Here is a 23577-nt window from a genome sequence, read left to right as displayed (position 1 = left end):
CAAATTATTTCTTGTCAGCAAAAACATGAGGGTCGATGGTTAACAGCAACACCTACTGTCTCAGATCATAATTAATGATGCCTCTTGGTTTATGTGGGCTGCTCATTTGTGCGTACTATAGACATTTAGAACGTGATCTTCAAAGGAATCACATGCCATATATATTATATTTAAGCAGACAACATGATAACCATGTACACAGCCAGTGAAATGGAGGAACTTAAAATGAAACTTGAACCCTTTGGCATTGGTTAAAAACGTGGAGGCCCTCCGTAACAGCAATTCACTTCCAAGAAATCAAAATGAACAAAAATGCACTTTAAGGTTTGGTACATAGTGTTCTTGGGATTTGTATTCCTGACATTCCTTTTCAACAATTTATGCCCCAAAATCACTTTAACTCGTGTCTTTACCATGCACAGCGTTATCAAGTATATAATTTCAGCCATCTTTAGGGCTTTTATCAGTGCAGTCATTGAACATGTCCTGAGTGGTGTAATATATGAGGGTTTAAGCTGTGCATGGCATGAGCATGACCTAGTGACGTGACTCACTTTAACCTTTGTTTTTTAAGTGAATTTGTAGTCTTTTTTTTTTTCCTTACAAAAAGACATTCATCTTGTGGGTTGGCCGCAGGGTCTGGCCCTAGCCTGCGCTCAAAGCCCTGCCGGTACCCGAGCCCCCCGGCCAACCTCCCCGACACCTCCAAAAATATTTTTACAATAATTTGTGTTGGGGGGGTGTAGGGGGTAGGGCGGGTGGGTGGGGGAACCCTTCCACATAGCTTTCAGGCAAATTTGGAGTAATTGTATTCATTTAGCCGTTTGGCTGTAGCAGTGTCTAATTTTCTTTTGAAAATTGACACCCTCTTTTTGCTCTGCCCCCGTTTGACGAATCGCCCTGAAACATTTCAGGAAGGGCCTGAGGTGGATGAGACAGTTTTCTTTTTTGGAAAGATTATTGAAGGTTTGCCAAAGTGCACGAACGTCATTAGCATACCAAAAAATATATATATCCTTTGGAAACATAATCCAAACTATAGCTTTCCAGTGGTGACTGCCGCTGGGTAATATAGTTATATCTTTCTAGGGTATATTCTTCAATGGAAATTCAAATTACACCAGACAAGCACAGCACTGCCCAATGTTAATGACGTGAGGAGCAGTTGCCTGGAAATCAGCTGATGTTTCTGGCTGATGAACCAATCCACAGGTAGGCTACGCATCCATGGAAAGACAATTACATTATGATGGTTATTTTGATACTGATCCTACTCCTTTCCACTCTTGCGCTTATCTCCACCATAGTAAGTTTGTGATTCTTTTCAAAGCTTATAAATATTAATGCAGATCTGAGGAAGGAGAACAAAAGTATGTTATCTGTGATCCTGGATCTCTATCAAATCATCTAACTGAATTTGTAAACTGGCCAGTTTTCCCTGGAATCCATACGAGTGATACCGGTATTCTACTTTATGAAATTCTTCTGCATATTGAAGCTTAAATATCAAATGCCTTTCAGCTACGGCTACATAGCGTGAGGTGTAGCTATTAATGATGCAAGAGCCAGGGGTGTAAGAGAACAAATGCACCCTAAGTACTGCTGTCATTTGCTACCTATCAAGGGTAAGGGGTCCATTTTCCTTGCTTGCATTAAGGCCTTTGGTACCCTGGCTTCGCCACAACGCGTAGCATCTTTGGGCAAAGGTTACCATGTCTGTCCCGAAGCAACAGTTGGATTTTTCCATTTTGAGGTGTACTACCTATCTGCTTACTTTATTTGTTTTTCTTCATGAAATATATACAAATCTTAATGAGCGCAACTTAGAAACGGCAGTGTCGTATTTCCTCAGTGGCTTTAACTAGTAAACTGTTCTGGATGCCTATGTGTACATTACAGTGTGGGATTGTTATTGATAATGTTAGTTTTCCAGTGTGGGTCAACAATGTAAAGTGCTGCCATTGATCATAGTAGATGAACCACAAACGGTTTCCAATGTTGCAATCCGTGGCTCCTTCCTGTGTTGTCAAGATGGGCATGCGGATCTCTTCGAAGATCATTAGCTGATTAAGCGATCTTGTCAACTCAGCCACCGCATAATCTATCCCTGACCTGGGATTCTTGATGTAAAATTTCCTTTGACCACGGTCACCTAAAGGAAAAATGTGAAGATGCAGAAGGGTCTTTGAAAGAACCTTGTCAGTGCCGACCGGAAGGACTCATTTCTCTGTTAACGTTCTTCCACTCACAGTCACTCTCCACAAATTGTGACTTTCCAGAAAGCTGACTTCTTAAAACAATGTGAATTTTACCTACTCTCTTTTTGCGTTTTAAACTGTGCTACAATTATCATAGCGATTACTTATTTCTAGGCCAATTTTGGACAAGCTCAGACAGAGGAGACCTTGCACCACAATCCGGATTAGTACCATATGGTTAAAGCATAGACTTTAATTTCAAGTTTTTTATTGGCCCAAGGCATAGCCTACAAGCATCCTGCACCAAATTTAAGGATTAGTTGTACACCCTTCTTCTGCATCGCTGAGGGTAATCTGTTGATCCCTAGAGCTTTTAGGTATGTATACTTGGGTGCATTCCATTTGAATCATGCTGGTGGCCTCATGAACCACAAGCAGATTGCTTTATGAAAGCAAGTATCTTTGGGACTTCTGTTAGGCTGTTTTGCCGGGGAAACATTGTTTTCCTTCACCCACGCCCTTTCAGGGAGATTGAATTGTGTTCTTTGTTCAGATCGGATCATCAGTTTATATACCCAACCATGTCTTTGCCACAGCATCTGTATGATAGTGTGCAGCACCTGTTATCTGAGATTTGAACGTTTTCTCAATTTTGTTGGTTGGTCTTCTTTCAAACAGTCGTTTTAATTGTTATCATTTTAGTTTGGTAAGAAACCATGCTGTAATTGTTTTCTTTACTTTATTTTGAATGTGCATTTTGTCTTCCCCACGAACAAGATTATTATTCTCTGAACCTAATTTTGTGTAACCCCGCTCTTCTTGTGAAAATTGATTTTTAATAAAATGCATATATAATTACACAAATTCATTCAGAATATTTGTCCGATATGATAGCAATGAACATTACACTTGTCAGTCCTGTGCACTCTCAAATGGTACTTCGTCAAAAGGCAACCCCTCCTGGGTCACTTAATAATCGTTTTTGATACATCGCTAATAAAAATAAATTAATTGCTTGCATAAAACATGTGTTGTACTCAAACTATGGATTCTCTAAACCTTTGTAAAAAAGTTATTGGAAAAATCCATATGAAAACCTTCATACGCACATTCATCTACACGTCCCATCATCTAGTGCAAGAAGTGATCTCAATTTTATCATGAAATGCAAACTTCATATCACTAAGTTCTAATTAGAGGTGAGTTTTGTTTGAAATATTCGGAGCAAGTGAAGGCATTAGTTCAACTTTCCATAACCTCTTAGCTACTGAGGCTTGCCCCTCCCCGGCCCTTTGCTGTGTCCTTTTAGGCCTTGCGTAGCGTACTGCGCACATGCGCAGTCGAGCTCGCGAGATTTTATGTTTTAGAGTGAGTTTCACTAGTGAGGGTTAAGCCCCGCCCCTCTTCTCCATTGGCTGGCCTCCTAAACGGTGGCCAGCCATTGGAGAAGAGGTCCCCATGACATATTACTTTCTCTTTAAGCCCCGTCCTTTTCAGACTGGCTGACTTGACTTCCTGCTGGCGTAAAAGCTTTCTTATCTTCTTTATGGGGCCAACAGATGGCCCCTTAAAGAAGATAAGAAAACTTTTACGCCAGCAGGAAGTCAAGAGAGAAAAGTGTACATCATGGCGACTGCGGTACTTGTCCCAAACTGAGGCCGAGAAAAGAACAAACAGAGGCGGCGGGCGGCACCGTCGGCCCGTCGCCTGGCAGTGGGAACCTGTGCCTGCATATAGACTTGAGCGCTGCGGTGGGGCCAGCAATAAGATAAGATATCTCACAGAACACACAATGCATCATCAGCGAATAGCAACTCACTCTTGCAGGCCGCTGACTTTGATGAGCCGGGTTCAGGGGGCGGTTTCCAACTATCTCACTTTCAGACGGATTTTGCCGTCATTTTAACCATTCTGGGGGACGGGAGAGGTACCCCGCATCAAAATATGAATGTGAAAAATATCCTGTTAACTCTGTACACTCGCTCACATTCAGTGAAACTTCTAATATCTAAGCGCGTCAACGTCCCGCCTCCTCAGCGGTAGTAAGCGCTAGATAAATGCCATTGCAATACTATAATGTCCACGCGAGGAGAGTTAGGGGTAGGGCAGAGCAGAAGGAGGTAGGGGAGGACAGGAAAGCCTTTCAGAGGTGGGCGTGGGTGGAGGCCGGATTTACCCAGTGGGCGCAGACAGCACCAGAGATGGGCTGTGAGACAGCGAGTGGGATAGGGGCCCAGGGGCCGGGAGTGCCATGGCAGCACAGGACATAAGTGCACTCAGCCAGGCAGGTCTGGGTCGTGGCCGTTGTAGGGCACCCCAGGCTCGAGCTCTTTTGTTGTGCACAGCACATGCGACTAACTGACGAGCTTCCCTGTTTTCTGAAGACTCACATTATAGGAACCACCTGGGTAGAGGGCACGCTGTTGTGCCCAGGGTACCCCAGAGCAGCAAACAACTGACGACGAGGACTTGCTGTGAATGCACGTTCCATCTGCGGCTTCTAGGGACCCCCGGCTCCTTCCTCATTTGAGCGTCACCCAACGGCTACCCTGGAAAAGTGGCAAGGACGGAGAACTATATTGATAGCTGCAGGCTGTGTTAGAAACATGTTTTCGCGTCTTCCTCTTCAGTTAGTAAACCTGTGCAAACCCGTGCGCAGGAAGCACTGGCGGGTGGCGTTGCAGAGGAAGAAGAGTCGGTGAGTGTTCGGCGGGCCGGCAGACCCATCTGGCTGGGCAGAGGGTGGCTGTGGGTGTGTCGCCGGGGAGCCGGCACGCTGATGGGGGTCGACTGGCTCTGGCTGTGCGGGCGCAATCTCTTGTCCCAGCAGAAAAAAAACATTGGCAAAGCCAGTAGGCCTCACCGACATAAGAACTATTGGCTTTGTCAATGTGATTGTTTTAGCCATGTTGTACTGTGTGTGTGTGTGTGTGTGTGTGTGTGTGTGTGTGTGTGTGTGTGTGTGTGTGTGTGGCTCTGTGTGTGGCTGTGTGTGTGTGTGGCTCTTTGTGTGTGTGTCTCAGTGTGTGTGTGTGTGTGGCTCAGTGTGTGTGTGTGTGTGGCTCAGTGTGTGTGTGTGTGTGGCTCAGTGTGTGTGTGTGTGTGTGGCTCAGTGTGTGTGTGTGTGTGTGGCTCAGTGTGTGTGTGTGTGTGTGTGTGTGGCTCAGTGTGTGTGTGTGGCTCTGTGTGTGTGTGTGGCTCAGTGTGTGTGTGGGGCTCTGTGTGTGTGTGGGGCTCTGTGTGTGTGTGTGGGGCTCTGTGTGTGTGTGGGGCTCCGTGTGTGTGGGGCTCTGTGTGTGTGTGGGGCTCCGTGTGTGTGGGGCTCCGTGTGTGTGCGGGGCTCTGTGTGTGTGCACAGCTGTGTGTGTGTGGGTGCAAATGCAATAGGTCTCACCTTTGCAAGAGATTAAGCTATTGGCATTGTAAATGACTACCATTTATTTATCTGTTTTCAAAACCAACACATAAATAAAAATGTTGTCATTTACAATGCCAATAGCTCTAACTTTTGCAAAGGCGAGACTGTTGCTCCGCCATATGGGTGGGCTGATGGGATTCATTTCCTTTCATGTGCACACATCAGTTGTCTAACACTTCTGTGCTTGCAGGCTCCGCCATATGGGTGGGCTGATGGGATTCATTTCCTTTCATGTGCACACATCAGTTGTCTAACACTTATGTGCTTGCTTCTGTCTACTTACTCAGTCTTTATTGATTATAGTCCACTACTAGTCTCTGTTTTTGCTATATGTTGTACTGGGGGTCCGGCTGGTTTTAGTGGTCTTGAAATATAACTTTCCCCTTGGACCCTTCCCTACTTTTTGTGATATATATTGTAAATGATTGCCATTTATGTATCTGTTTTCAAAACCAACACATAAATAAAAATGTTGTCATTTACAATGCCAATAGCTCTAACTTTTGCAAAGGCGAGACCGTTGCATTGTAAATGCTTGTTTTATAATTGGGTCACTTTGTGCTTATGTATTACATTTCACACAAGTTATTCAAGCCAGATATGCTCCTTTTTCTCCCAACATGCAAAGGATTCATTATTCTTTGTCCTCTTTTGGGGGTTGGGGGGGTTGTAAGGCAGATTCTGCTGCATCACCAATGACATGTACTCATAGATATAATGTGCAAGGCATCCACTTGGTCTACGTACAAAGCTATTCAGCCAACACCAGTCCCTGGCCAGGAGTATCAGGGCAATGCTTAACTTGTGAAGTCATTACCCATAACCGCTACTGCTACTATTGTCCAGTGTCAACTTTATATGTGTTGGCGGAATTTAGAGTAATCATTTATGCACTCTTCAATACAAAGTTTTCCTGTTCAAACTGACCGTCTTCCATTATTACCACAGCTCCATCTTAATTGAGTCTCTTCCACTGGTTAGATTTTCTTTAATAAATGAAGGTATGTCAAACGAGGGACTATGTTTTCTTACACTTGACAAGTGTGTATTCCTGAATGCTGTAAATGTAGATACATGAAAATTAAGTGTGTTGAAGTATGGTTAGCAGATGAGCCCCTTTTTAGGTCTCGGCCTGCGAAAGACTGCGCAGACATGTGCAGTAGAGCTGGCGAGATTTAATGATATAGGGTATTTTCTACTAGCAAGGTTAAGGCCCGCCCCTCTTCTCCATTGGCTGGCGTCACCGTTCATGCAAAGCGGTGGCCAGCCATTGGAAAAGAGGTCCTAGTGACGTTCTTCTTTCTCTTTTAGCCACGTCCTTTTCAGATTTGGTTCCTTGACTTCCTGCTGGCGTAAAAGGTTTCTTATTTTCTTTATGGGTCCAGATGGCCCCATAAAGAAGATAAGGAACCTTTTACCACAGCAGGAAGTCGGGGCACCCAGTCTGAAAGGGACGGGCTAAAAGACAAAAGTCATCTCTTGTTTGCATTTCCCCTCATTCCCTCGGTTCCTTCTCTCATCTCCCCCCTTCCTTTCCCCGCTCCAGTCTCCTCTCTCTCTCTTTCCTTCTCCTCTCCCTCTCTCCGCCGTCCGTCCTCTTCCTCTCCCCCTCCCGTCTTCTCGCCTGCCCCCCAATCAACTGCGAGGGGCGGGGGGTAGGCGCAAGCCACACGCTCGCATGGGCTTTCCCTGGAGGCTTCCTGCGTACTTAGTGTGTGTACCTTCAATGTGCCACCCAGTGCAGGTCGATATTCCTGGCCTGCACATATGTAACCTGCACTCCTGCTGCGCTGGTGGGTACCAAGTTGCCCTGTGCAACAACATATACCCTGCTCTTGGAAGAACACTGTTTGCCTCATTCAGCACCGAAGACCACACGTTTGTGAAACCGGTCAGCACGTCCTTTAAGTGTCTGGCACTTGGCATCGGTGTGCACAGAATTGTGCAGTGCACGGTGTACACAGATACATCCAGTGTGCCTACCTCCCTTAAGGACCCGCGTGACCATTTCTCGACCCAAACCCTTACGCGCGTAGGCACAAACTCTGGCACTGAGTACCCTGTGCACAGCTGAGTGCCATCAACATCTTGTGCGCATTGTAGCTCACCTGGCATTGCGTGTGCACAACGCAGCGTTGCAAGTCTCTTGAGTGGAGTACGTGTGCATCTTTCATAGTACGTGTACATCTTTCATAATCCTGCTACCTTGGACTCATATCCCCCTATTGACAGTGTCAATTTATCCAAACTCCTTACCAAGGTTAAATCCGGCTCCCCCGATGACATCTGCCCCCCTCACATTCTGAAAGAAGTGGGTACCCACATCCCTGAGGGCTTACTTCCCTTGTTAAATGGATCACTTACACAAGGGAAAGTCCCAAACAATTTAAAAAAAAGCCCTCCTTATCCCCCTTATAAAGAAGACAGGAGCCAACCCACTAGATCCTCTCAACTACAGACCTATATCTTTGTTGCCATACTGTGCCAAACTTCTGGAGTCTCATGTCTGCGATAGTATTTCCACTTTTCTGGAAAAATCAGAGTACCTTGCACCTAACCAGGCTGACTTCCGCCCTTGCCATTCGACTGAAGCAGTCATTCTTTCAGTGCAGAATACCTTGAGGCGGAATGTGGACGAAGGGATCCACCAGGCTCTGGTGCTGCTGGACCTCTCTGCCGCGTTCGACACGGTCGACTATACCATCTTGGTCGACCGTGTCGAGCAGGCAGGCCTCAGGGGTCCTGCGCTGAGCTGGATCCGCCCATTCATCACTGGCCGAACTCAATCGGTTAGACTGGGCTCTTTTACGGCTCCTACCATATCCACCTTTTGCGGAGTACCTCAAGGTTCTTCGTTATCTCCCCTGCTTTTTAATTTGTACCTGCGCCCCCTTTTGTTCTCCCTCAGAAACGCAAAGGTAACCATCTTCAACTATGCAGATGATTTGCAGCTCATCTTTCCTCTTAACACCAAGGACTCAGTGGTAGAATTTTAGAACACCATGTCCCACATTCTGAGTTGGATGAGCTGCAATCATTTGAAACTTAACCCAGGCAAGACAGAACTGGTCTTGCCTGGACAGAGTATACATAGTTGGAATCCCAGCTTCTGGCCCTGCTGCATGGGTGCCCCTCCATCTAAGTCATCCTCGGTCAAGAGCCTGGGTATTTTCATCAGTGAGGATCTCTCCTTAAAAAAACAGGTGGGAGCTGTCGTGTCCTCCAGTTTTTTCCAGCTGGAGAAAATTTAAAAAATTGCCTGTTTCTTCTCTTATGCCGCCCTCACTCAGATCGTCATTTCCCTGGTCCTGTCCAGACTGGACTTCTCCAACAGTTTCTACCTTGGGCTCCAGAAGGGAGAGCTTAGACGCCTCCAGCTGGTTCAGAACCAAGCAGCCAGACTTCTTTTGAACATCCCTAGGAGGCAATCAGTCAGACTTGGCCTGAAACAGCTACATTGGTTGCCGGTTGAGCAACGCGTGGCCTTCAAAGCGGGCTGCATTTTATTCAAGTCTCTACATGATATTGGCCCCCAATTCATTAGGGACCTATTCAAAAGATACAGCCCTTCCCGCAACCTCCCGTCCATTCATAAATCCCTCCTGATTGTTCCTCCATACAAGAGGAAGCGCCTCGGAGGCAGCTGCTTCGACCACCTTGCAGCTGCCTTCTGGAACTCTCTCCCCCTCACCTAAAACAGAGTGATAATCTCCTCAGTTTCAGACATCTTCTGAAGACCTGGCTCTTTTCTCAGGCACATCATTGAGCTGTTTCTCTCTACTATTTGACTGACGCGCCCTGTTCCTTCCTACAGCGCCATGAAGCCTCCGGGCGTACGAGCGCTCAATAAATGATGTTTAACATTAACATTAACTGCTGGGTCCCGTCCGGTGCTTAATTTGAGCCGGTGGTTTCCGGTGCTCGGCACCGGCACTTGATTGTCAACACCGGCGCTTGTGGCCACAGTCAGTCTAATTTAGTTAATTATTAATTCAATATACATTAGACATGACTATTACCTGCTGCCCAAGCCATTCTTATAGCTTTGGGGGCCTGAAAGAGTCTGACTTGTGTGATGGTTAGTAGTTATGTTGTTACTATCATTGGCAGAACAGAGAGCCCTGGCACATATTCTTTTTACAAACTGAGCACTGGTTCTGTCTATAGTGGACCACGAGAAATACAGCATACATCATATGTGCATTTTAGCTCACCTTGCATCGCGTGTGCACAATGTCCTGGCTAGCAAGCCTATAGTAAACTGTGGTGGTGAGTACATACGGCGTGCAGCGCCCAGTACTGTGCCACAAAGTATGCGGTACCCGAGGGATACTGTTGTCATCCTGAGCTATTCTAGCTCACTCTGCATGGCTTGTGCACAAGGCGCGGCCCAGCGAGCCTCTGGCGCTGAGTACTGTGTGCACTAACATGTTCTGACGCCGTCGCCCATAGTAGAACACAGCAGTACATTTTCTGTTACTTGTATACAGTCGTGGCAGTGTATACATGGCATGTAATCCACGTGTCCTCCACGCCTGCGCAGCTTCGTTGCTCTATAGCAGTGACTACCCCTCGTGTACCCAATATTCTGCACGCTAGAATGTACGTATAGCAAACAACGCCACGTGTGTGCGGAATGCAGAACCTGCACTATACACACATGTTCTGTGCGTTACAGGCGTCTTTACCGGGCCTGCGCCAGCTGTGCGCGCCAGACCGGAATCCCAAAATCAGCCGCATTCACTTGTGCTCTGCTGCACTTTGCTCAGTGTAACACAGCGCCAGTGAACGCGATCGTGGTCAAGTGAGGCCGCAGTCACACTCTTACCGCGACTCACTTACCCACCAGTACTCACTACCATCTCACTGCATCGCCCTCTCACTCTAGAACTCATTTACCTACTCCAGAACTCACTACGACCCTCACTGGAACACACCCTCCAGCACTCATTAAACCCCTCACTGGAACACACTCCCACTCCAGAACACACTACTGCCCTCACTGGAACACACTCGCCCTCCAGCACTCCCCTCCGCACTGGTGCACTCGCGTCAGCCTTCACTGTCCCTCCCCCACCCTCACGGCACCCTCCGAGACGCTGCCTGCTTCTCACACTCCAGCGCACTACACGCTTTCATCCGCATTAAAACTTTTAAACTCTGCAATTGAAATAACTATGCACCCCCCTCTCTCAGACGTGATTCAATACAGCCCTCAGTGAACCCTTCCCCGCCCTTACTACCCGTAACCCAATCTCTTTCACTTGGACATTTGTTGGGGACGTTGCGTGTGACAGGAGGGAGCTTCCTGCTCCATTTTACCGAATGAGGCCTCTACCGCCCCCTCTGCCGGGTGAAACAGCTGCCTCCACTCTGCCCTGATGCACGCAGTTTATGATCTGACCGGGGGTAAACAACCTTTACAAAACTTTTACAATGCACTACCATTACGACGCAACTTTTACAACGCAAACCATTACAACGCATTGCGCTGGGGGGCGCTCTAGGAGAGGGAATAGGTTTAATGTACTATCCAACACCTTCCCTAGTATCCACGGGGACTGGAGTTGGAATAGTAAATTAAACTATTCACTATTCAGCACCCCAAAGCACTATGCGTTGTAAAGGCATGCGTTGTAAAAACCGCGTTGTAAAGGCATGCGTGATAAAAGCATGCGTTGTAACGTCATACATCCCTGACCGGGTGGGATGGAGGGGTAAGGGGAGTGAAACTTGATTTCTCTGCTGCATTCCCCTCTCACCTTATGCATTTACTTGCGGTGCACATTGGGATTGTGACGCGCCTGTGGGAAAGTTTTATTGCGACTGAAAGCGCCACGAGGCTATTAGCGTAATTGTGGGCACTATTGGAGCGGTTGCGCTGTCTGGCAATAGCCTTGCGTTTCAGGGTCACTTAATCACTCGCTCATATACTTATTCTACTATGCACTCATTGTCTCATGCACTCACTCTCAACCATTCACCCTCTCATACACTCAGCCACTCACTCAGTAGCCACTGAGTTGCTCACTCGGGTAATTTAACACATTGAATCACACTTGCTCACTCAGTTGTGGCGTTTGTGCACACTAGCAGCCCCCAGGTGCTGTGGTGTAGCGCAAGCTGTCTGGCAGATTTACGGGAACGGGCCAGTAATCCCAGGGCGGCTCTGAGATATGTTTCGACAAGTGAACGCCACCCATCAACCAATATTCAGGGGCTCCCCAAAAATAAACGGGTGTTTATTAACGAACTAAATCACTAGCTTGTGTTCTTTGTTCAAATACAAATCGCAACCCGGCAAGGGGCTTAGGTGTATAATTTGTGGTGCCAGAATGTAATTTCTGCAATTAAAACAATTGCACACCCCATCCTCCTCCGAGTGGAAATAGGCCCAAGGTAGTTTGATAAGTGTTTGCGCATGCTTGGCAATTGCAGGATATTTTACAAATGAAATCCTGTTTAAACTTCCGGTAAGGGCCCGCGTTTAGCCATCTACTGAGCAAATACGTTCAGGTATGTCTAATATTAAACATACAAGTTCGGCTCCGACATTTATTGAAAACATAAGTAGACAATTTCAGAATTCTTCACATATTTAAAGTGCCTTAAAACCCCATGGCTGTTTTGACTCTGGGGTATTAAAGCGGCCCACCAGCATATGATACCACATTGGTGCATCCTGGTGTCTATTGACCTTTACCTGCCTGTGAACTGTAAACGTCCTATTTTAAAGGTAAATTTGGCTCATTAGAAGCCCTCACAGTGTGGTACTAAATGCAGCATACTTGCACCCTAAAACAAGCTGCGTGCCATCTATAGAGTAAACTACAGTGCTGAGCAGATGTAATTTATTGTCCACAGAAATCAAACCATTATTGAAAGCACTTCGACGTCACAAGTAATACGCGCTATATAAATGAAATGACAGTTACAATAGAGCAAGCCGTCAAGGTGCGTAAAAGGGGTAGGTAAAACTGAAAATGCTTGCAAAATAAATTTGAAAAATATTTCGCAATATTTCAGCAGTAAGAAAAGTTCAAATGAAGCTCGTAGTTTTTTTGTGATTCTGAAGTGTGATTGTTGCAAAGATTTTAATAGGCTCAAAACAAAAAGACACTTTACATGTGTGAGGGAAAAAAAGAGATATGCACAGAAAAACGATTTCCACGTCTTATCATTTATGTATCACGCAGGGTTATCAGTAAAGCTGCATAATTGATACAAATGTAATGCCCAATTGTGCTCTGTGTAAAAGGCAATTCTTTCGCACACCATGCTTCATTCATACACTTTGGACAATGGCCTCCCCACTCACCCACCATTCTCCTGTCCAATCCTTTCTCTCTTCCCCTCTCCTCTCCCTCGATCTCTCTACTACTCAATCACTCTCTAGTACTCAGTCTACTACTCTACTACGCACTCTCTACTACTCACTATTACTCACTCTACTACTAGGTCTCGCATTTGTGAGAGATTAAGCTATTGGCATTGTAAATGACAATGCCATTTATTTATCTGTTTTCAAAACCAACACATAAATAACAATTTTGTCATTTACAATGCCAATAGCTCTAACTTTGTAAAGGCGATACCGTTGCATTGTAAATGCTTGTTCTCGTCCAGGTTGTGGATGCTTTAACTGTGCGTCTCATACCGTTACTCTTGTAATGACTGGAATTGATTAACCCTGGTATCTGAACATTTATGGAGTGGTTTTGGTAACAATAAATGCTGTAATTTAGTTTATTTGTATGTTTCAAAGTCTAGCAGATTGCATTTCTAATATGAGGTTATGCACTTTTTTTCAGTTCTACGAACAATTTGATGAAGATGAGATTGGAGCTCTGGATAACGTTGAATTAGAAGGATTTATTCAGTCTGAGAGTTCACGATTACAAGAGGTCATAAATGATTTCTACAAACAAAAGGCAAAAGAGTATGTAGACTATTTTTCTTTTCTTTTTTTTCTCGTGTAGGGACGAGATACCAGTATGGAAAACTGAAAATGGAATTCAGTTGTTTGGATTTTGTTGTTACAGAGCAGCACCAAATGTGGTTGAATCACAGACTTAAATGTCAGTTAAGGCTATTGATTAGACATCATGAAAGTCTATTTTTTCCTTTGATTTCCGCTCTGCTTTTCCCAAGGAATAGCGCGAATTGCGCCCAAACATGTTTGACTAAAATATATAAGGTTATAGTTTACATAAAAATATAGAATTTTTCCACATCATGCTCGTTTTTTCTAGTTAGTGAAGACGGCAGCTTTTGAGTAGTAGGGCCTGAAAGTGCCTCATTAAATGCTCTAAAATAAAAAAGTTTCAAAGATGGTGCTGAACAAACAAGTCAGCATTTTGTTTGAGTCCTCCTCCTAATCCCCCTCCCAAGTACCTACTTAAGTTCCTTTCTTTACTATGACCATTCAAGTCTGGACCCTACTCTGCGATGTTGGATGGCATCCACGAAAACATATCTAGGAATCCATTTGGCCCTTTTATTCAGGGTTTCAGAGCACCTCCTTAACTAGTTGACCAAATGCAAAAAAGGAAAACATTTTTTTTAATCAAACTACCTTCTTGAAAAGTTCCAGTTTTCACAATCCTTGCTTAGTGAGCTAAAAAAAATAATAATGTCCAACTTCTTGCTGAGCGTGATGGAATAGGACAGCGTACTGTAGGCCTTTAAGAAGCAGGATCTATTTTCTACTGAAATACAATTTAATTATACAAGTACAATATTATGCTTCCCCTTTCCTTAAAAACAGACTTTGATATAAGGTTTTCCGTCAAATATGCTATTACATGTTCTACTGGCTGATTGTATTATGTTTAGAAAGGCACAACATGTTACTCCTAATAAGCATGTGTTCTTGCTACTTTGAGAACATCTCTATTTACAAATGTATCTGGGCAGGAGTTGCGCTCAGCCTGCCACTCTCCCAACTTGCAGCTTTTGCATCAGTTCAGTTAACTTTTGTGGTCCTTGTTGGAGTCGTTCTCCTTTTTTGTCCCAAGCTAAAATCCGTTTTCCATCTCCCCCATATGGTATTCCAATTCAAATAGTCTTGTGATTCCCCCTACAACCTGTTTCCCTCTTTTTTTACTACAACAGAAAAGTGCAGGGAAGCCGAGGCAAGAGGAACTGTCAAAGAGGAGACCAGATGCCTATGTGTGACAGTCTGTTGTAACTGTTACTAAGAGAGTCACTAGGGTCAGTGTCCCTTGAAAATGATAGAGGGTGTAGGGATAGAGGCAGGAAATAGTCTGTGTAAAAAGTGAGACCCAATGTGCAAAAGTAGAATGGTATAATCAATAGCTACCAGGGCTTAAAGGGATGAGATTGAATGTCTGAAACAATAAGAAAAGAGCTGGAATGAAAACTGGTTCAATTGCAATGTTGGGGTGGGGAGTATTGGAGGCTGTTATTGAACAGAATTAACATATACAAAAGATGATGTTACAAAGAAAGAAACATTTCCTTAAGGGGATATTGCAGTAAAAATACCACCACAGGGGGGAGCTATAGAGAACATGGTGAACAGGAGTGTGCCTTAAAGAAAGGGAGTTGTTGGGATGTTAGTCTCTTGTGTACACTAGAACATCAGTCACACACAGTAGGTTCTAGACCTCTTGATTATGGTAAATGACTACCTAGGACCTGCAGCTATTCTACTACCCTCCATTGCCCCAGTCACCTCTAGCAGGAATGCACCAACATACCCACCACCCCAAAATTAGGCTACAGATACATAGGATAGTAAGTAGCAGCTTAGCACTCAGCCCTTTGCTCCCCCCATCTTCTCTGGGTCAGCCACCAATCTTCATACTCTACTGGGCAACAAGTTGCTCACTACACAGACCCTAGCATCTCAGTTTCTCATGCTGTTTGTTTTGACAATAGTATTTACTCGCCGGCTCATGTTTCTACAACTGCTTCAAGATTCTTGCCAGTCTGATGTGCCATCCACACGGAAGTGATATTTCTTCTGCTGTGTGCAACAGGAGCCCTCACCCTCCTGACGATAGAGAAACATGGAGCCCGGTGCCTTATCTGAAAAAACAGTAGAATGAAATGTAGTGAACACCAGGGACCTACAGCGGAAGCCCCGGAAATGTGCCAGTCTGCTCCCTCATGACATCCAAATTGACATGAGGCCATCCTGCAGACATAACCACAAAATGAACACAAAGTAAAACCATACTGTTCGAAAAGTGGATTATTAGTTGAAGTGGTTGAGACTCCCTCACCAAGTAATAATGTTACTATTCTGTATTAGGTTCAGTTAGGTTACTTTAATTTAAACATTACCTCAGTCATGGGTAGCTGTTGCACAGAGCAATCCGACTTAACTAAAAGGTAAACCAGTATAAAGCAGTTATCTGTAACACAACAGTTAATAAATCAGAAACACAGTACAGTAAACATTATGCTTCAATTTATAAAAATGATATATCGTTTTATCTTTAAATAGACACCAAAACAACAAACTTTGGACGAAAGGAGAATTTCCTAGCACTATAAGCTGCCAACTGCGGTATCTATTCACACTGGACTGAGCCAAATTCAATAGTTGCGGCCTACTGAGATGGAGCACAGGTTGGATACAGTAACCTATTTCGTCCCATTTAGTTTTACCTTATAACGTAGTCTCTGAAGTGGAAGTTGAAGGTACTCAGCGGGGCAAGGCAGCAGACAGTGGTAGAAATGGGTTCCCAAGGCTGGATAGCCACCGGACCAAGTCCTAGTGAATCTGTTGACTTTCCGCTGAAAACTCAGAGTGGACGAAATTAAAAATTCACGCCTAAGGTAGGTCTCTCGTCTATTGGATACATTTGGTGCCTTCTCACTATAAAGATTTCTACCTTCGGATTTAGTCACTTTTTTGGAGCTCTGATTCCTCCAGCGGGGTACGGCTGTACGCTGTAGCTGAACAGCTCCACAAAGCTTGATAGCTTCTCCACGACGTCCCACTGAGTCGGTTTTGCTACTATGGAAATGTTCTGATAGGGAGCAACCTGAATTGGCCCAGCAGCAACACACCATCATCCGATTGCCCTTGCAGATTTTAGGGTTACGCAAGAGAAGTAAACTCTGACACTTCTCCAAGGGCCCCAGGAACATAGGGACACCATTTGGGAGTCAGGCCTCACTCCAGCGGAAGCCACAAACTAGTCCAGGGCAAGTCCAGTTGGAGCCTGGCCCTTCAGGAAGGTGAGCTTCCTGAAGCTTTTTGTTAGCCTATATCCAGGGTCACTTGAATTATGCAGCAAAAGAGTACCAAATTATGCAGCAGGGTTGCCTAATTTATGTGGAAAGAAAAGGCAAATTATGCGGCATAATGCAGCACATTTTGTGAAAGTATTACTTTACTATTTTGTCATTTTACACTTGGGTACAGTGTCAAAGAAAAGAGTTTACCTTAAGTAGGACACATTTTGCATCCAAATACAGCAATAACCAACTAAAGATGACCAGTCAACCTTTGCGGAAAGCCTTCCAGTGCGCAGGAACCCAAATTGCCATGTTTGTTGTAACGTTTGATCTGTTTGAGCTTTCTTGTTAAAATCTGCTGATTATGTGGCAATTGCGACAAATGCATAATCACGTGAAAATTGCCGCAGCAGCAGAATCTCCTAATTCCTGTGGCCCGGTCCTGTAACTTAACAGAAGGCTATCCAATTTGCCTTTGGAACTCACGGTTCTGTCCTTGGTTCAAGAGGAAGCAGGTCCAGCCTTTGGGGTCTCTCTCTGCAGGTAAAACAGCAGGCACAGTCCTCCTTTTGAGTTCCAGTCCCGTGGTTCAGCTGTGTGGTTCCCCATCCTGAGAACAATTCACACCTCTTAGCAGACTGCAGGGTGACAGTTTGGGATTATTTCAGAAAGGAATACTAGGTGCTTTAGACAGGAAAAGGCCAACTTTATAAAAGGTGCATTTTCAAAACATTCATTTTAAATCCAACTTTACCATCAGTTGTGATTTTAAATTACTATTAACTTGAGTGGTTGGGCAATGGTTTTAGCTTTTTCCAAACTGGTTATACAGAAAGTTTTATGTTGTTACTTTTCTTTGAGAGAGCCAACCTTGCCACAGTGAAAAAAGAAAAAAGATTTCACCGTGTTCAATTACGCGGATGACCTCCAGTTAATCTTCAATCTGTCCCATTCACCTTCATCCGCCCTGAACGTCCAAACAACCATGACTCTCATTCAAGATTGGATGAACTGCAGCCACCTCAAACTTAATCCGGACAAGACCGAGCTGGTCCTGACCGGAGGTGGCTGCAGCCCTTGGTCCCCTTCCTTCTGGCCCCCCTCCCTTGGTGCCCCTCCACTTCCGGTGTCCAAAGTGAAAACTTTGGGAATCTTTCTTAATCCCCAGCTCACTGTCCACCCGCAAGTCAGTTCTGTAGTTTCTTCATGTTTCTTTTCCCTCAGAGTAATTAGGGAAGTTTCTCGTTTCTTTTCCCCCTCAGCTTTAAAAATCATCATGTTGGCCATGGTACTGTCCCTTATAGACTATGGAAACATAGTCTATAATGGAGCCCCTGCATACATGATCCATCGACTACAACTGGTGCAGAACCAGGCCTGATCCATGGCCTACCCAGATATCATCGGGTCACTCCATTACTCAAATCACTGCACTGGCTCCCTGTGAGAGAGCGTGCCCTGTTTAAACTCGGCTGCCTCACGTATCAGGCCAGATCGGGCACTGCTCCCGAGTTCATCTGCTCTCTCATTAAGCCATACTGTCCAGGCAGAGAACTTCGCTCAGCCCATCTGGCCCTCCTTACCATCCCCCGCTTTAAAAAGCAGAGGGCGGGCGGAGCGAGATTCGCTGTCCTGGCTCCAACTTTTTGGAATTCCCTCCCGGTTACTCTACGCACCTCACCTTCCTACCTTTTGTTCCGGAAAAATCTCAAAACTTTCCTGTTTACACAAGCCTACCCTTAATCTCTCTGCTGCTGCCATCCACTGATCACCACTAGCGCCATGAAACCGCTGGGTATGCGAGCGCTGTACAAATGTTTTTAAATTCAAATTCAAATTCAAATTCATCACTATAATGACGTGAAATTTAGGAATTTATTCCCAACTTTTTAAATACCCTTCACCCTACCTTAGGGGTGACTTACCAGTATTAAAAAGGAAGGCTTAGGGTCTGCAAAATGTGTGTTTTAAAAACTGCACAGCTAGGCTGCAATGGCAAATCTAGAGTCATCTTTTTACCTCTCGCTTGGTGGCACAATGGGTGCTGAAGTCCACTAATGACATTTAACTTACAGGCCCGAGTACCATATATTAGGGCCTTACAGGTAAGTTACATATACCCATGGACCCATTTTTAGGGGTCAGAACACACACACACACTGTGTGCTGGATGGCAGTGTCCCAGTGTTGAGTCAGTAAACCAGTACTACATCTAGCAAAAAGTAGAACTGATGCTGCAAAAATGGCCTTTTCCTCACTCATATTCCATTATAAAATGTTGGGTGTGACGCTCGGTCCCCCCCAACAACCAGTGTTTCATTTTAGTCAGTGGTTTCCGGTGGTGCCCACCAGCACTCATGTTTGGGGAGCGTCATTTTTTTTTAAATTTAACATTGACCGAGAAGAAGGGAGAGAAACAATCACAGTGTAAATGAGAAAGATGGTAAAACAGTCACAGAAGTGGAACACAGAAACCTGCAAGAGACTGACATCGGGGCAGGGTGTTTCAGGCAGTGGTTAAAAGAGGCATGAGATGGATTCAAGACTGCGCATTCATGCGCCAACATTTAACAGCACTGTCCGCTATCTTCTGAGAAGAGCTTTAAGGACTGGCACTCATTCCTTTACAAATTAAGCACTGCTGATGAGCCTGGCACCAGAGTCTCTCACATGACTTCCTATAGCCCCAACACCCCATCCCACAAGGGCAGATACCCAGGACAAATGTTCAAAGCAGATTGAAAAGCTGTCTAGCACATTGCATGTGCTGGATATTGCAAGATCAGAGAATGCAGCAACTGGGTGAATGCTAAACTTATAAATCTGCATCTCAACCACCAAGTGGCCTAGAGTGAATTAAAAAGAATGTGAAAGGATGGAGTTTGTGTCTGATGGATGCAGACCTCTATTTACTCTAGAAAGCGCCCATGGTCTTTGAAGCCAAAGTACACTATCACCTCCGCAAGGAATCTGCACTCCTCCCCTTCAGGAAACGGCTCAAAACTTTCCTGTTTAGGGAGGCTCTTGAAATAATCAAATCATCTTCCTTGCGCTGTTATGTAACCGCTAGTGGTTCTTGGCCACTCTCTCTAAAGTGCTAAGAGACTTGCCGGTGATTATGCGCTATACAAAAACCAATTAACATAACATAACTACCGTACCCATCCTGCTTCAGTTCTGGAGTTGACTGTCAGACTTGACGCACCCAAATGGAGATTCTAAAATTCTAACTCCAGTCAAGAATATCGAAACCCTATCTTCACCCACACCGATTCTGCTAGTCTCATGCCTCCTAGACATTGACAGTAGCAACTGAGTAGAGAGACAGGCAAAAGGGATCCTTGCTACCTTGCTTGAGATGGGTGCTCTATTGCACCAACAGACAAGACCCTGGCAATCCTTCCACAGAACTATGCTAGCCGAGACACCACTCAGCATCCCTCATCCCACCTGTAACTACATCCGATGCTGCAGAACAGGTAGCAGTATAACCCATCTTATGCACTCATATTTGTCAGATTGGGTTGTTGCCAACTGACAGCATACAGTGAAATCCTTCCACACCCTCTGTAATCTAAAATGTTAATCTGTGCCTTCATTTTAGTGTATTTAGACTATAGTAATGCTTAAATGCAGAGCTCCCACATGGCCTGATCTGTGGGCTTCAGCTAGTAAAGATTATTGCAGCTATTTAATTGTGGGGATGTGCTTTTCTTCTCAGCACTTCCCTTCATCTTCTGTGTATCTGTACTTTCTTCCACTGTTTATCACTGGCTATGGCATATGCAGTTCTTCCAGGGATTTTTGTCTCAAGTTGACAATTGTACCAGTGACTTTGGGTTTTTGGAGAAGTCTCTGTTTTCTCTTACAAATATATCTCATCCAAATGTAATGAAGGAACACTTTCAAATGGACCTTCCAGAGTTTTGAGATTCTTACCAGGTGCTTAACAAATATCTGTTTAAAAGGTTCTCGTGAGAAAATTCTGTTTGACCTTTACTTGCTTGCATTTCCCTATTTTTGTTATTTAGCTTTGAATACATGCTACCATGCTACAATTTGCGTATGTCGTATTGTAAGTAATTTAAAACCTTCTTTAGGGCTGAGTGTAGTACTATAAAAACACATTTCATTTACGTTATATATCCAGGCTCCTCTAGGTACTCCTCGATTAAAGCTCTTTCACAGAAGATAAAGTTGGTCCAACAGGGGAGAGAATATTGCTGATTAGTTACAGAGTTAAGAATATGAATGTGTAGCACACTACATAACTCATCTGAGTTACATGTTCTTGTTATGTCCCTAAAGTTGTGTGAAACTTGAGGATCTAGAGCCCAGAGACTGTGTTGATGCCCTTGCACTTGAAGATGAATCTTCTGAAGAAAATGAAGAAATGGAAACATTGGTTATTAAGGAACCTGGAGAAAAATGGGACTGCGAATCTATTTTAAGTAAGTCTCAAGTATTTTGTGTTATTTTAAGTTGTTCAAATATATTTTGTCTTGTTGTTTTTCCAATGTTTAGACTTTCTCCCTAGAATTGAGTTGTTGAGGAATTAATGAAGAGATGTAACTGAATTTGATTTCTAATATTTCAGTGCTAATATTCTACATCTAAAGTGATCCCTGTGATTTCATTGAACACATATTTGTATTTGGGTTATGCTTTCCCTGCCTAAAAGCTTTCTGCAATTATTTGTCTACTTACCAACTCAAAATTTCAATTGAATATTACCTGTTAAGAGACCACCATATAAGAAACTTTTATAGTTTAAAAAAAAATGTTTTATCCAAGCCCAATGGTGTTAATGTCTATCTTTTCTACTTAAACTGATTGGCCACTATATTTGTTACCATGTGTAATCATTACTTTGTGTGCTACTTCATCATTTTATAGGAAAAGGTAACCACCTTGTATATTAACTCGTTCTATATACCATTTGTCTATATCACACGTACCATTTGTCTATATCACACTTGTTCATGATCTGGCTGTGTTTTGCTGAGGTGACTTATAGCACCTGTGAAATTCAAGCTTCATATCAATCTCTTGGCTCTTCAGGCGATTGACTAACACTGAAAGCCTTTTTTACTGTCCATAAAGGGAAGGCTCGTACTGATGTTCATGGACAACACCTCTGCCATGTGATACTGCAACAAACAGGGCAGGTTGGGGTCATGGACTCTTTGTCAAGAGGTCCTGCATCTCTGGACTTAGCTGAAACAGGGCATTTTCCTGGTGTTTCAAAACCTTGTTGGTTCTCTGATTACCAGGGCAGACAAACTCAACCAAAGGTGCCTTGCAGATAACGAATGGCAGCTCCATCAAGAGGTGGCACAAGGTCTCTTTCAGGAGTGGGGAGAGCCTTGGTTAGATATGTTCACCTCAGAAGGGAACGCGCAATGTCAGCTGTTTTACGTTGGAGTTTCCATTGCAGCTTTTGCTCGGAAACGCTTTTTGCTGCAAGTAAAGCTCAGGCCTCCTACACGCCTTTCCGCTAATACCCCTCCTGCCCAGAGTGCTCAAGAAGATCAGGAGTGACCGGGCACAAGTAATTCTTGTGGCTCTGGACAGATCACGGGTTTGGTATCCCGAGCTTCTACACATATGAGCGTCGATCCTCCGGTCAGACTGCCCCCCCGGGAGAATCTTCTGTCGCCGCAGCAGCAGGGGAGGGTTCTGCACCCAAACCTGTCCACTCTCCACTTCCTTACATGGAGATTGAGCAGCGACAGTTGACAGCTTTCTACCTTCCTCCTGCAGTCTGAGTTTATCTTAGCAGCCAAGCGTCCCTCCACAAAATTGTTATATGCCTGCCAATTGAACACATTTTGTAAATATTGTACAGGTCAGCCTATTGACCCATTATCTGATGTCCTTCTGTTTAAGTCCTGTTTATAGTTTCTTTGGCACAGCAGGTCTCTGCTCTGGGCACATGGAAAGGCTATCTTTCGGCCTTTTCTTCTTTTCTTCGGCTGCCTGATCAGCCCTCACTTTTCAAATCTTCTCAGGTGCAGAGATTCTTGAAGGGGTTAACCCACTTGTTTCCTTCTTCACCTTTTATTATGCCACAGTGGGACCTTAATTTGGCTCTCACTTTTCTGATGTGTGCAGCGTTTGAGCCGCTGCATAACTGCCCTCTGCAGTTGCTAGCCATCAAGACAGTGGCAATAACCTCTGCCAGGAGGGTAAGTGAACTGCAGGCTATTTCTTCACAGCCTCCTTGCCTGACGATCTTTGCAGACCAAGTGGTACTCCAGACTAGGGCATCTTTTCTGCCTAAGGTGGTAACACCCTTCCATCTGGGACAGCCTGTTACCCTGCCCACCTTCTATGCACCCGCACCCTTTATTTGTTTAAAGAGTTTTATATAGCGCTGGCTAGACCCGAAGGTATCAGAGCGCTTTACATAAGGTTCAACAATGTTACAGACAATGATCAACAATTACACATAACGTAAAAAAATAAGCAATACATTAAAAGAGGAGAGAAAGGAGAGAGAAAAGTAGTGGAGGGGGGGAGGTGAGGTGAGAAGAGGGAGGATGAGGGAAGAGACAACAGGAGAGAGGAAAGGAAGTCTGTCTAAAGACGACTGGGTAGGTGACGTCCAAGGAGGGAATCCACTGCCAGTCTTCCCTTTAGCTAAACCAGGTAGCTCCATCGGGCATCAGTCAAAATAGTTCGGTCTCAAGTGGCAAGGGAAGAAGTTAACAGAAAAACAGGGTGGAGACAAAGGGCAAGGACAGG

At 44.6% G+C, this 23577-nt stretch overlaps 1 protein-coding gene across 1 annotated transcript in view; it reads left to right on the top strand.

Annotated features, from left to right (window-relative positions):
• The window catches only part of LTV1 (LTV1 ribosome biogenesis factor), a 235808-nt gene that overhangs the window by 111323 nt on the left and 100908 nt on the right, over positions 1–23577 (top strand). The window contains exons 7-8 of the mRNA XM_086927165.1: positions 13428–13555; positions 21139–21281. Coding sequence (XP_086783291.1) covers positions 13428–13555; positions 21139–21281 — 271 coding nt within the window. The remainder of the gene's footprint in view (positions 1–13427; positions 13556–21138; positions 21282–23577) is intronic.

Source organism: Lissotriton vulgaris, chromosome 6 (assembly GCF_964263255.1).
Source record: "Lissotriton vulgaris chromosome 6, aLisVul1.2, whole genome shotgun sequence".
NCBI lineage: Eukaryota > Metazoa > Chordata > Amphibia > Caudata > Salamandridae > Lissotriton > Lissotriton vulgaris.
The sequence above is the reverse complement of the archived record's forward strand: the minus strand, read 5'-3'. Positions and strand labels throughout refer to the sequence as shown.